Source organism: Gossypium hirsutum, chromosome A07 (genome assembly GCF_007990345.1).
Source record: "Gossypium hirsutum isolate 1008001.06 chromosome A07, Gossypium_hirsutum_v2.1, whole genome shotgun sequence".
Classification (NCBI taxonomy): Eukaryota; Viridiplantae; Streptophyta; class Magnoliopsida; order Malvales; family Malvaceae; genus Gossypium; species Gossypium hirsutum.
Genome location: NC_053430.1, coordinates 27,319,582 through 27,333,754, shown reverse-complemented (window position 1 = coordinate 27,333,754; position 14,173 = coordinate 27,319,582). Strand labels below are relative to the sequence as shown.

The 14,173-nt window shown below is 33.3% G+C and overlaps 1 protein-coding gene and 1 long non-coding RNA gene across 4 annotated transcripts; one reads left to right on the top strand and one right to left on the bottom strand.

Annotated features, from left to right (window-relative positions):
- Positions 1–1,935: 1,935 nt before the first annotated feature.
- Positions 1,936–3,092, bottom strand: LOC107908296 (uncharacterized). The gene is made up of 2 exons (XR_001686960.2): positions 2,561–3,092; positions 1,936–2,277 (listed from the first exon to the last, which is right to left on the bottom strand). It is a non-coding gene; the product is annotated as an uncharacterized lncRNA (long non-coding RNA).
- Positions 3,093–9,106: 6,014 nt separating this feature from the next.
- Positions 9,107–13,864, top strand: LOC107910000 (probable serine/threonine-protein kinase PBL23). Of its 3 annotated transcripts, none has more exons than XM_016837731.2 (8): positions 9,107–9,620; positions 10,333–10,764; positions 10,962–11,333; positions 11,519–11,731; positions 12,098–12,469; positions 12,581–12,824; positions 12,907–13,054; positions 13,194–13,864. In XM_016837731.2, the coding sequence occupies exons 1-8, from the start codon at positions 9,590–9,592 to the stop codon at positions 13,566–13,568; spliced, it is 2,187 nt and encodes a 728-aa protein (XP_016693220.1). In that variant the 5' UTR covers positions 9,107–9,589; the 3' UTR covers positions 13,569–13,864. The 3 variants fall into 3 exon arrangements, with proteins under 3 accessions (XP_016693220.1, XP_040973809.1, XP_016693221.1); XM_041117875.1 differs by having other exon boundaries at positions 9,178–9,620; positions 11,519–11,629; XM_016837732.2 differs by lacking the exon at positions 10,962–11,333 and having other exon boundaries at positions 9,178–9,620.
- The last annotated feature ends 309 nt before the right edge of the window (positions 13,865–14,173 follow it).

Genomic DNA, 14,173 nt, shown 5'->3' with positions numbered 1-14,173 from the left:
CTTTAAAAACGAACTCTGAAATGAAACTCTAAAGAAAAAGTCCATGGCCATGACACCCTTGGAAAGGAACTAAAGGATTATGATTACCCAATGAGGTTCTCTATGTGTCCTAAGATAATGATGGACAAACCTCACATATTGTGAGTTTAGGCAAATCCATGTCGTAAACATGTTAGGAAAGAATAAGCCTTTGTGGCGAACTACGAAAAAAATAAACCTTTGTGGCGAACTATGAAAGATAAGCATTTATGGCAGGCTCCGTGTGAAGTGATATGGCGTATCCTGTATGACCTTTAATCATGATCAGAAAGACTAGAATGAGCTAGAGTGTTTGATGATTTCAAGGTAAAGACCTAGTAAATTCAAGAAACGATTGAAGATGATAATATGAAGAAATATCGAGATGAATTAGCTTTCATTGAAAGAAAAAAAATCTGACTAAAGGTTGCCTCTGATAATTCGAATAAAGGCGTATGTCTATATACAATAATAGAAAAGAGTAGTAGAAGTTAAGATTAGGTATGAAAAGAAAATTTTGAACAATGGTTTGCAAAGAATACGAGTAAGGATCCATGATCAAGATCAGTCGAAAGAGATTCCTGAGAGAATGAAATTATTGACATATGATGATAATGGATTCAGACTATGATATAGCAGATAAAAGGAAATGAAAATGTAACACCCCCTAACCTTTATCCGTCGCTGGAACAGGGTTATAGAGCATTACCGAACTTTTTAGATCAAATACAAATATTTTATGATCATCTAAAAAATTTAATCATATTTTCCTCTTTTGAGCTATCGAGGCCCAAAATATGTGTTAGAAACAAATCGGGACTAAATCGGATACTCTATAAATTTTTAGTAAAATTTCAAAAATTTTCCTAAGTGCAGGGGTTACACGCCCGTGTGGTCAAGGGACACACCCATGTAGTCATTATACATGCTCGTGCCTCAAGCCGTGTCCGACCTCATGTAACTCTCTGACTTAGGCCACATGGCCAGCCACACGCCCTTGTGCTAGGCACACGGCTGAGACACATGCCCATGTCTCTGCCCATGTGAAATTACCTGGGCATTCTGTTTTGAAATTTTAAAGTTGCAAGGGACACGACCAAACCACACGCCCATATTTTACCCGTATGTCTCACACGGTCCAGTCACATGCCCGTGTGTCTAGCAGTGTGGACTCAAAATGAACCTTATAAATCAAGTTTACCATACCCTACAATCTTGAACATCAAGCAACTCAAAAACCAATTATTAAAATGCTTAAAAAAAACACGATCAAATATCTTTAAAACATATCTAAATAATCAGCCTAATAACCTAACCCATGTACCCTCATAGATACTTCACATATATTATTAAAATAATATGTTGAAACTTCACTTAAGCTAATTCTAAAATCTTGTAAATTTTAACCCAAATATGTCTATATCATACTCACTTATGCATCAAATCAAATATTTCATATTAAACCTCAACATAACACATATAATCTTGTATATAAGCAACCAATATCATCTTATAATATCATTTACATTCATTTCCCAAAATGACAAAAATAAGACATCCTAACTACATGCCACTACCAAAATATATATACTTCACCACGTTTAAGTTCGGGACCTTGGATGGATGTTGAATTGGCAATCTGACTTTATCTATCCTGCGCACGAAAAAAAAACCGTCGCTGTGTATAAATTCAATGGTATTTCTATAATCCGAATACTTTAAAGTAAAATAAATAAATATATACATTAAATCATACAAAACCTTAATCACACTACTAATCAATTTATAGACAAAACATTTATAATTCATTCAATTCTTATCAATTGCTATCCTAGATAGCTTTTCACAATATCAACACATATTACTTGAACCATAATATTGATCATTCATATTCAATTCATAAATACTCGATTCATGTGTCTCTATCTATATCTCATTTCACCATTCAATAACAATCATAACATTGTTTATTTCAATAACTCTTATTAACATTACTCGTCTTAAGCCCAATTTATGCCCAGGGCCCAATACATTTAAAACCCAAAACAATTAACTAATTAAACCTAACCCAATCTCTAAGCCCAATACACCCAATAACCCAATACCCCAAAACCCACCTAAACCTAATGAAAAAACCCTAGCAGCAACATCTCTCCAGCGCTGCACACCCGAAGCAGCCCCCTCCCACACGCTGCTACCCACCTCCGTATCGTACGCCGTTACTCGCGCAACCTACGGGCTCCGTGATCCTCGCCATACCTACAAACGTACAGCAGCAAAACATTTTTAAAAAGGGCTATAAAAGCCCTCGAAAAACATTGTAAAGAGGACCTTTTTTGTCTACGAATAGAGAATACAAAATCAGTATTTTGAATACTAAAACAGTGCAAGAGAGCACATCGAAACAGTCCAAACAATCCAGGCAACCAAGCAAAGACCTTATTTTCTAAGGTCTATTTCTTTTTCCCGTTTTGTTAACTATATTTATTTATTCATTTTTTTAACATATACGTATACATACTTTAAAAAAAATAAAAATTACCTTTTTTCGGTCGCCGTGTACGGCGGCCGACGACAGTGGCTCGCGGTGACGGCAGAGGTGGCCGGCCGGAGCCCTCGTTGGAATTCCAACACCTGCAGAGAGAAAAACAAAGAAAGAGGGGGTTAGTTTTTTTAAAAACCAGAGAGAAATGAAATTTTTCAAAGTTTTTTGCCTTTTATACTTAGGTGAAACAGCATCGTTTCATGGCCTTCAAAATGGCCCCAAAACAACGTCGTTTTGGGGCCGACCCGATTTTGACCCGACTCATGGCCTAGGATCCGCGTGTTTTTGGACTGAGGGTCTATTTTCACCCTCAGTCCTTCCACTTTTGAGGCCGTCTACAATTGGGTCCCCTTCGAGTTTTGTTATTTACAATTGGGCCCGAATATTTTAATTTGGTCGCGTTTTAGTCCCGTTTTAAACGCAGCGCACTGGAGGGTAGGGAAATTTGCGCTCAGACCCCTCCCTCACTCGCGTGTGGATTTTGGTCCCCTTATCTCCTTTTTATTATGTTTTCACCCCAGAATTTCATCTTTTTAATTCAATTATGCCCTATTTCGATTATTTTGGACATTTTTACCATAAAATTGATTATTTTTAGTATTATTTTTTTATTACTATTTTATTATACTTTATTGTTAATAGTTAATATTATTTTATTACTAATATTATTTATTATATTCTACTATTATAATAGTTCGTACTATTTGTTTTTATTAATATATTAAATAAATATTTTTTTTACCTATGCATATAATTTCCCAAGGTTTTACCATAGACTTATGTTTCTTTGTTTTAAAATTACTACAGTATTAAATTCAAATACTTCTAAAATTATTTTTATATATGTACGCACAACATTATTAATTGTTTCATATATATATATTTTATTATTGATTCCATATTATTCTACTTGTATATTGTGTATTTATTATTTGTTTTTTAAAATTATTTTTCCTAATTATACGTATACAGTTATTATTTTTTTAAGATCCCGTTTTAAAATTATACTCTGTTTATTTCGACTATTTTCTTATTATTAATATGTATATTATTAGGAATCCTTTTTCCTATTATCTTCTGTTTTATATATTTATATAATTGTTTTTATTTCTTTTGTTTGTACCATTATCAACATGTTACCACTACTATTTTTATTATTTGTCATTAAACCTTTTTTGCTACTATGTTTTATTGTTAATATGCATCGTTTAGTTTATTATGGTAATGTTATTTGCATGTGACATACCATTATTTTTGTTTTTTTTTAATTTTAATTGCCCAAATTCATTTATTCACAGATTTATTCTCAATTGTTTTTAAAATAATGGCAATGTTCAATATTTAAAGAATTCAAAGGATCGTGCCCTAATGTACTGAGTTTCGCTTTCTTTGTTTGTTTTGAATATCAGAATATCCTTTTACCGGTTCACTCTCAAAATTTTTCAAAATAAAGGTAATGTTCGGTATTTAAAGAATTCAAAGGATCGTGCCCTAACGTACTGTGTTTTGCTTTCTTTGTTTGTTTTGAATATTCGAATATCCTCTTAAAGCTAAAATGCACGTTTTAAAGGCAAGATCACATTTGAGGGTAAAAAATGTTGTGTCCTAACGTACTGGATGTAATGTTTTACCTCAAGGTGAGATGGTCTTTAATACACATTTGACTTACCTGAATGTTTTAAAAGCCAATAAAAGGAGGATTGCATTTTGAACTCTGTCCAAATCTTTAATTTTCGACATTTAAGACACTAATTAATCGATTAAGTACCAATTTTGGGCGTGTCGAGGGTGCTAATCCTTCCTCGTACGTAACCGACTCCCGAACCCATTTTCTTAAAATTCGTGGACCAAAATGTTTTATAAGGTGGCCCAATTACACCTCAAAAAAGATTGATGGCGATTCCCAACTTTCGTTTTCAAAAGTCGATTCCCGTTTTCAAAAAATGGTTTCGACAACTCGGACTCAGACGGATACACAGATCCAACCAAAACACATCAATTTGGCACCCAGTGCCTCATCGAATAGATCTAAGTAATAGATTGACATCCAATGTCTCATCAGGCATGCCGAAGTAAGTTGGTACCCAGTACCTCATCGAATTTATCCGAAGTAATAAATTGACAATCAATGTCTCATTGATTCGAAGTCGAAGTATCCCTGAACTCTTTCAATCCTATGGCATACCAACTATATCTGACTCAGCCCGATATAGTTAATAAGGTTTCAATTCACTTTTCAAGTATAACAATATTCAATGTTCAATTTCCACAATAATCACATATTCATATCAATTTCATCACACATCAAATCAATCCATCTGAATTGTAAACACAATAATTCTCACCTTCCATACTTACCATATACAAGAAATCAAGGTACAATAATTTTAATAATTAAATTCGGATTATAGAAGTACAAACAATAATTTTTCGAGCTACTCCTCATTGACTTTTTCTTTTCCCTTCCTTACCGAATTTTTAGGCACAATGTTAGCTATGGAAATTGAAACAATTAAAAACCATCAATACACACAACGTCACATTGAATATTTAATTTTTTTATTCAACTTTTACCTAAATTCCAATTTAGTCCCTAAACTGAGACTAACTCCATATTTTCATTCAATTCCCACTTTAGACTAAATTCAACTCTCTAATTTCACTTAAATCCCTAAATTTTGAAATTTTCTCAATTTAGTACCTATAATCAAAACTTATACTTTATTTTACAATTCAATCCCTTTTTCATTTCTAACTTAAAATTCTATCAATTTAGTCCCAAATACTTAAATTATTCAACATGAATAACATCTAAAAATTCAATATTTTCCAAAATTTCAACATAGATTAAGTAGTATATAATACTAGGATTCTAAAAATATAAAATTTACAAAAAAGGGACTAAATTGACTAACAAATTGAGCTTGAACCCTTGAAATCCTTAAATTTCTCCTTTTTTTCTTTCTCTTTTTCTTTTCTCTTTTTTTTCTCTCCTATTCGTTTTCTATTCTAGTCTTTTCTATTTCATTTTCTATTCTCATTTCTTTATTTATTTTTTATTCATTTATTTAATTATACTAATATAATATAATAATATAATAATAATTACTTAAATAATAAGTAAATATATATAATATAATTTACTATATTAATTTTATTTTAACACATGTCATCATCTACACCATCCACTTGTCAATTTAGGTTTAATTGCTTATTTAGTCCCTTCACTTTTCTCTAATTTATAATTGAACTTTATCCATTTATTTAATTTAATCCTTACACCTAATTACCCTTAATTCAAGCTAATTCACCTAGACAAAACCTAATTAACCGCACAACTAACTTCGTAAATATTTTTAGTAAATATTTACGAATTCGTTTTACGAAAATAGAGACCCAAAAGTACATTTTCCGGTCCCACAACTATCGAGTCGTTACAGAAAATGTTTTGAAATTTGTGTGACACTCATTATGATAGATAGTGAATGATGAAAGAAGAGAAGCTGATGGTGATGAACTACTGGCACTTTACGGAAATGACGGCTAAGGTATAAGAGATTATTTTTCACTGAGTTCTTATGAACTTACATGAGTTACACTTTACGTTTCAGGTTGATTATAAGTATGCGCCAAAAGGGACGATGCCAGGACTACACTGAACAAAGTGACGTATTGGGTTATTATGCATACAGAGCAAGTTTGGTGGCGTGTTCAAAGTATGAAATGTTACTTAGGAAACCATATTTTGGGGTAATTGTAATAGATTAAGGTTTCAGTTTAGATATCCTTATAATTAGATTATCATGTGCCGTAGTTGTATCTATCCATTGTATATATATTTATGTAATTTAGTTTGAATCTGTATGAAGTTAACGTGTCAATAAAATTTTAATTTGTATAAATAGATTAAGCCTTATTTATATTCGTGTGGTAATTCCCGAGATCCAGATTCGAAAAATTGAATCGAGTTGAGGGTGTTACAGAGCATATTTGTCAATATTAGGTTAAATGTTAGGTTAAAATTTTAAAAATTTTAAAGGACCTAAATGAAAAAAAAATCATTTTTGGGGAGGCCCTGCCAGCCCTCCTAGTTTCACCCCTATGTCATTGGTTCCACATCTAAATGAGCATTTCTTACTCTTACCTTTATGTTGTGTGTATCAATTATTCGATGAAATGTCTATTTGGGTAGTAAGCTTTATTATGTGCTAATATTGCTTATTGGTTAATTGATGAATTAATTAGTGGATTAAGTTCATGTCTATACTTGATTGTTTGGTTGTTTTTTTATATCAAAATGCTTCATTAGCTAGAATTGATGCCTCTAGTGGAAAATTTAGATAAACGAGACTAAAATGAGAATTTATCATTAGATAGTTCGATATAATTGTGTCGAATAGTGAGACCGAGAGGAGAGCTTAGGTTGTATCTTTTAGTCTAGGATGAGGTTTAGAGGAGATTCTTAGCCAAGAGAGTGGCGAACAATATAATCGGTATAGGTTCATTAGTTTAAATTGCAATCGACTAATCGACCATTTAGTACGTAATATAAGCAGTCTTTTCATATTACAATTCAACTACATAATATCGTTTAGTATTAGTTAAACGTTAAATAACCAATGGGCCAATATTTGCTTCCATTTTACTTTACGTGCAAAAACTGTTGATGATAATATACAATAAATATTAATGTAAACTATTTGTTTAAAAAATAAAAATATATAAAGGGGAATATAATACACTTCAAAAACTAAATCCAACAATTTACCACATACATTAATGAAGTGATAAGTCATACTTCGCATCGTATTTCTTACTTTATGTTTTTCCTTTATATTGTTAATTGTATACTATGTTGTTATTTTTTTATCCATGTCTTTTTGGTGTTGTTTCTTTTCTTTTATAGTTATTTTTTGTTTTGGGAGAAGAAAATGGGGTGTTGAAACTGCCCACAGAAAGTTATATTTTGGTGTTAATGGTTGGATTTTGATATTTCTGCAAGTAATTTTCCAATTTTTGTACTGAAATTTAATTTGGAATCTGGGATTTACTCTAACTTGTATTTTTTTTTTGTATAATATAGTCAAGTGGAGTTGATTTTAGGGTAATTTTTCTTTCCATGAAAGCCTTCTTATTCGACTTGTTGAAGGAATTGTCTGTAATTTTGGTTGGTGTTAGTGTTATTTGCATTAACCATAATACTTCAATTTGATAAAATTTTATATATATTTTTTATAATTTTCTATATTTTTTATAATTTTTATATATAATTAAGGTCAAAGTGAGAAGGTATAAAAGTATGGACTAAATTTATTATTTCACAAATTAAAAGAAAATGTAACATTATGATTCTTTAATCACTTAAACAGATGACCAAAAAAAGACAATTTAAAAAAGGCTTAATTAAAAAATACCCCTAAACTATACATGTGTTCTCAAAATGGTAATTTAAATTTTTTTTATCGGTACTCAAACTTAACGTTTGTTATTCATTTTACTCCAAAAGTTAACAGTGTCAGGAAAAAAATTTAACCAATCAGGTGCTGCCACGTCAAACGTATATGACTTTACCCTTTTTTTCTAGAATTTGAGAAAAGAAAAACTAGAAAATATTAAATGTAATAAAAAAAAGAGAAAAAAAATTCCTAACTCAAGAAACAACATTTGTATCTGAGTTCTGACTAAACTGAAATAAAAATTTTAAAAATATATAAAAAGTTTATAAATAAATATATAATTAAAAATATTATGTTAATTAAAAATAATTATATTAATATTTAAGAAAAACATTTTCCTTTCTCCCACCGTCTCTTCTCCCTCCCATCATCATCATCCATCAAAGAAAAAAAGAAAAGATCGGTAGAATGAATGTTTGTTACATCGTGTTATGTTTTTGGGTTTTCTACAGTGGACTTGGTTTTTTTTTCTTTTTTCTGTTTTCATGGGCCTGTTTTCAGATTTCCAGAGGGAGACGGTGGGGGAGAGGGAGAGGGAGAAGGCCGGTGGGAGGAAAGAATTTTTTTAATATTAATATTAATTTAATATTTTTAATTATATATTGATTATTTGTTTATAATATTTTTAACTTTTAGTTATAATTTTTTCTATTTTTTTGAATTATTTGATATAAATAATTATGTAAAATTATTTACTTGGCATGCCACGTATTATTTCGTGATTGGATCACGTCGTTTTTCTTTTTCGTTTTTTAATGAGAGAGTAATAATACAGTTAAATGAGTTGGTAAAGTAAATTTCACCTTTTACTTTTTTTTATTACATTTAATATTTTTTACTTTTTCCCCTTCAAATTCCGGAAAAAAGGATAAAGTCAAATACCATTGATGTGGCAACCCCTGATTGGTTAAATTTTTTTTCGGAAAGTTAAGTTTGTGTATGACAAAAAAAGGTTTAAGTACCGTTTTGAGAACACGGGTATAGTTTAGGGGGTATTTTTTGGATTAAGCCTTTCGAAAAAGCTAGTGATAAATTATAACTTTTTTTATTTAAGTGACTAAAACGAAAATTTATGCATAGTTGGATGACTATTGTTGTAGTTTTACGAAAAAACTAAAACCCCTATAACAGAGTAACTCAAAAGTATAACGAAGTGAAGGAGAAAAGTAGTACCAAAAAGATGGAGTGAAAAAAGGCCACAACTGCTTTCAGTTTTCACCAACAGTCAAAGCTACTTCTCTGTTTCATTTTTTTTTCTCTCATTTTCAAACTCGAGGGGTTTTATTTCTTTCTTTCCCCTTCTTTCTCTCTTTTAGCTGAAGTTCTTCGACTCGGAAACTCAGAAATGGCTATTCTGACTCTGAGTCATTTCGTACGAGTTCCGATTCTTGTGGTGTTGTCTCCACGGTTGAATCCTCCCTTGTTGCCTGTCGCAAATAAGTTGTTCTCCTAGTGTTGCTTTTATGTCTTTGGAGGTGTTAATGCTCATTTGAAACTGTGATCTCGGCTTTGGTTTGTTGGAATTTCCCCAGATCTGAGTTGTCCCCGGTTAAAATCAACGGCGTTGGTGATGTCGGTTCTTGCCCTCTTAAATCCCAGGGGTAATTTACTGAATATAACTTGCCATTTTTGTTTTGAAATTTAACTGTTCATGGTTTCCAATTTGGTTTGCTTGAACAAAAATCTAGGACGAAGACTAAAGTTATATCTTCATTTTCCTTCTCATCGTCGATTAAAGATAACCTAGACAAAGAGATAGATTCAGCTATGTCAACAAGTTCCTGTATTCTTTTATTTTCAATTTGCTTGTTACACTTAGAGATATAAGAAAGGAAAGCTTTCATTGATTCATGCAGATGTTTTGGTTTAGCTGGAAACTTAGTTTTGGGACTGTGAATTGCCTACTAGTTATTTTTTATGCTATAATGCTTACTATGTTTTGGGCAAAGAATGAGGAGAAGAAGAAGAAGAACCCTTAAGAGTGAGAGAAGAGAGAAAGAGTTCTAAAGGTAAAAAGGATTTTTTCAGTAGATAGATTATTTTCACGAAATAGTTGTCGACATTAGCTATATAGGTCCTTGAAAGAAAGAAGGTCGATTATTTTGCAAATAAAGAAGTATACTTGCATTTCAGTGCATTAGGTTTACATTTTTTTTGTGGCCAGTCACGTTTGTGATTCACATTTAATTTTTGGAGTTATTATGCATTGTCGCGTAGACACTGGATTTTTTTTTTTTATCTGTTATGTGTGTGAATGTATATATATATACGGTTCCTTGCTTGATTGAATGTATTCTTTGTATAACATAACAGGAGCGTTGGGAAATGTCTGTTCATTTTTGGTGAAACTTGTTGTTCTGTGTTGTGCAATTTCCATCACCAATGCTGATTTTTCCGGAAATCTTCAAGTGCCAGCACAATCTCCCACCACAGCAGCTGAGGGTGCACCAGCTGTTTCTGATCTTCCCTCACCTTCCAATCTGCCATTGGTTCATAGACCAAGCCGAAGACATTTTGCCCCTCGCAGTGCACCAACACTTGTCGCACCAGCCCAATCTCCTCTTCGTGGTCCATTGATAACTGCTGGTCACCCTCCTATCAGTTCACGCCTGTCAAAACCATTGATGAAGAGGAGTGCGTTGGTGCCTCCTGGTATGGGCTTGCCAAATATTGCCCCTACTCAGATCAGTGCTGGTCCAATTCCAGCTGGTTTAGCTCAACCACCATTGTCTCCTGAAGTGTCCAGTAAGATATTTTCTAAATCATTTTATTACCAGCTCTATTATATTTTCTTCTTTAGGCATTCATTACATATTGCAACTCTTACATCTTTTACAGCTCTTCTATGCAAGATGTAGTTAGAAGGCAGCATCTTGAGCATTTGTTATTTATATTTATATTCTGTATAAGATGCTTACATGAGAATTTTCTCACTTGGCCAGATTGTTGCCAACCAGACTCAATTTTGAAACCTGGGACTCATGGCTGTCATTGTGTGTATCCCATAAAGCTTGACCTTCTCCTTTTAAATGTTTCCCAAAACCCTGATCGTAATGCTTTTCTAGTGGAGTTAACTTCTCAGCTTGATTTGCTGCCTAACCAAATCGAGATTATCAATTTTTATGTGCTCAGTTTATCAAGATTAAATATCTCTATGGATATTATTCCGCACACAGGGATCAGTTTCTCTGCCAGTGATGCATCTAAGATAAACTCTTCACTTGTGATGCATAGGGTTCATTTTGACCCAAATGTAGTTGGGGATTACCAAATCCTTAATTTTACCTGGTTTGAGCCTCCAGCGCCTGCCCCAGGTAACTTATGATGCAACCTAAATTCTTCTAGGATCAAATAACTTCAATGTTTTGCTTGATTGGATAATGGATATAGTTCTTATATGCTATAGTTTTCTTGGCATCTCATAGCTTACTGTAATTTTATATAGGGAATTACCTTATCTTATTTTATTTTTCCTAACAAAGCAGCATCTTGTTCACAGCTCCCATCGTGGTTTCTAGACCTAGAGCTGCACCGGCACATCTATCCTCCAATTCTACATCACTTGGCTCTTCAAACAAGGGGAACCATTCAAATTTGATTCTTATTTTTGGTATTTCTGCTGGCATACTGGTTTTTGCTATAATATCAGTGCTTATAATTTGTTCGTGCACATTCCATAAGGGAAAGACAGAAGCATTTCCCAAGGAATCTGGTATGTTTATAAGCAAAAAACTATGAATTTTCTCTTGGCCTAAGGTATAAATGTTTTGATTATTTTAATAACATTTGGAACTGGCACTGATCTCGTCCCTAGTTATACGTTGATGAAATATGGAATAAGAAAACTCGTTTTTCCCTATCCTTTTCAAGTAGGATGACTGTAATTGCTAACCGGATCTCGTGATTGAGCTGAAAGAAGAGAGGAAGAAAAAGGTTTCAGAAAACATTAGTGTGCCTGATTTTGCACATCTAGTCACACCTTATGAATGAGATTGCAGATTGATTTTGTGGTATTGTTTTATGTTCAGATTCTTGCTGACACTATAAATGGTCTAATCCCCTTGCATTGTTTTTTCAGTAAAGCCAAGGACAACAGATGTAGTTGAGCGAGCAGGATCTTTTCCCCACCCAAGCAGTACAAGGTTTCTACAGTATGAAGAACTCAAAGAGGCGACAAACAACTTTGCTCCTGCGAGCATACTGGGGGAAGGGGGGTTCGGCAGGGTTTTCAAGGGTGTTTTAAGTGATGGTACTGCTGTAGCAATTAAAAGGCTTACCAATGGAGGACCACAAGGAGATAAAGAGTTTTTGGTTGAAGTTGAAATGCTTAGCAGGTTGCATCATCGTAATCTTGTGAAACTTGTAGGTTACTATAGTAGTCGCGACTCTTCACAAAACCTACTTTGTTATGAGCTTGTTCCAAATGGAAGCTTAGAATCATGGCTCCATGGTATTTTGCCCCTCTAAATTCGACCCTGTGTGCAGCTCATTTGTTGATGTTATCGTTTTAGCTGCGGTCAATTGTGATACTTTATGCTGACTTTACTCTGTTTTGCCTCAGGCCCCTTGGGAGTAAATTGTCCTTTGGACTGGGACACCAGAATGAAGATTGCACTTGATGCGGCTAGAGGACTTGCATACCTGCATGAGGACTCACAACCATGTGTTATCCACAGAGATTTCAAAGCATCCAATATATTACTTGAGAATAACTTTCATGCTAAAGTAGCTGATTTTGGACTTGCAAAACAAGCACCTGAAGGCAGAACAAATTACCTGTCTACTCGTGTAATGGGCACATTTGGGTTGGTTTTCATACACTACCCTTGTAAATCTTGCTTTCTCTTGTTTAAATTGAGACTAAGGTAGAGCGGGATTGGTTTTTAGGTATGTAGCTCCTGAATACGCAATGACTGGACATCTACTCGTAAAAAGTGATGTTTACAGCTATGGAGTCGTACTGCTTGAGTTACTCACAGGAAGGAAACCTGTAGATATGTCACAACCATCAGGACAGGAAAACCTTGTTACTTGGGTGAGTAGTAACGTAGAGTTAGCCTCACTGTTGCTAATGCTTCTATATACGGATTTTATGCGATTAGGAATTGGTGGACCTGAACCTTTATTAATCACTTGATCTGCTAGATAACTCAAGTTGGCTGTTCTGGTTTCAGGCGAGGCCAATCCTAAGAGACAAGGATCGGCTGGAAGAGCTTTCTGATCCAGGGCTCGGGGGGAAGTACCCGAAAGAAGATTTCATACGAGTTTGCACAATTGCTGCTGCTTGTGTTGCTCCTGAGGCGAGTCAAAGGCCCACAATGGGTGAAGTAGTACAGTCGTTAAAAATGGTGCAGCGTATTACAGAATATCAGGATTCCATGTTGACTGTTTCCAATAACCGGCCCAACCAGAGGCAATCTTCAACTACCTTTGAGTCTGATGAGATGTCTTCAATGTTCTCTTCTGGTCCTTGCTCTGGTCTAAGTGCTTTCGACAATGACATTTCACGGACAGCGGTTTCCTCAGAAGATCTGCATGAAGGACGATAAACAATTCTCAAGGTTGAGCAAGTGAAGCGGAATCGATCCTTCATACCGAAGCTTGGAACTGAATACAACAATGTGAAATTTACTTGGTAGGAAATGATAAAATTGGAAATAGGATTTTTAGAAATGTAATTTGCATGGGATGGAGAATGGGTAAATTCTTCCTAATTGTGCCAATTTTTAAGTTTCCCCCATGCATGTAGTGCTCGATGAAATTTTGTACATATGTTTCTTAGATTTCTTTCTTATTTTTATATTGAACTTTTTGGTTAAACTATCAAAATAGACACTTTTGTTTACTTCAAGTTATATTTTAGTCATTTATGTTTGAATTGTTACGTTTTAGTTATTTATATTGTCATTTTGTTACGAAATGGCCATTGAATTGTTAACGACTGTTAATGGTATAACGGTAATCTGATATGCCTGTTATTCAATTTTTAAATCAAATCACACAATTAATCACTGTTTATTTTTTAAACAATTTAATTTTTTTTCTTTTTTTCTTTATTCTTTTTTTCCTTTATTTTTCTCTCTTCTCGAACTCTTCAATGCATAATATTGTATCTAAAGGTTAAAGGATAAAATTAAAATTTTAATCAAATTTC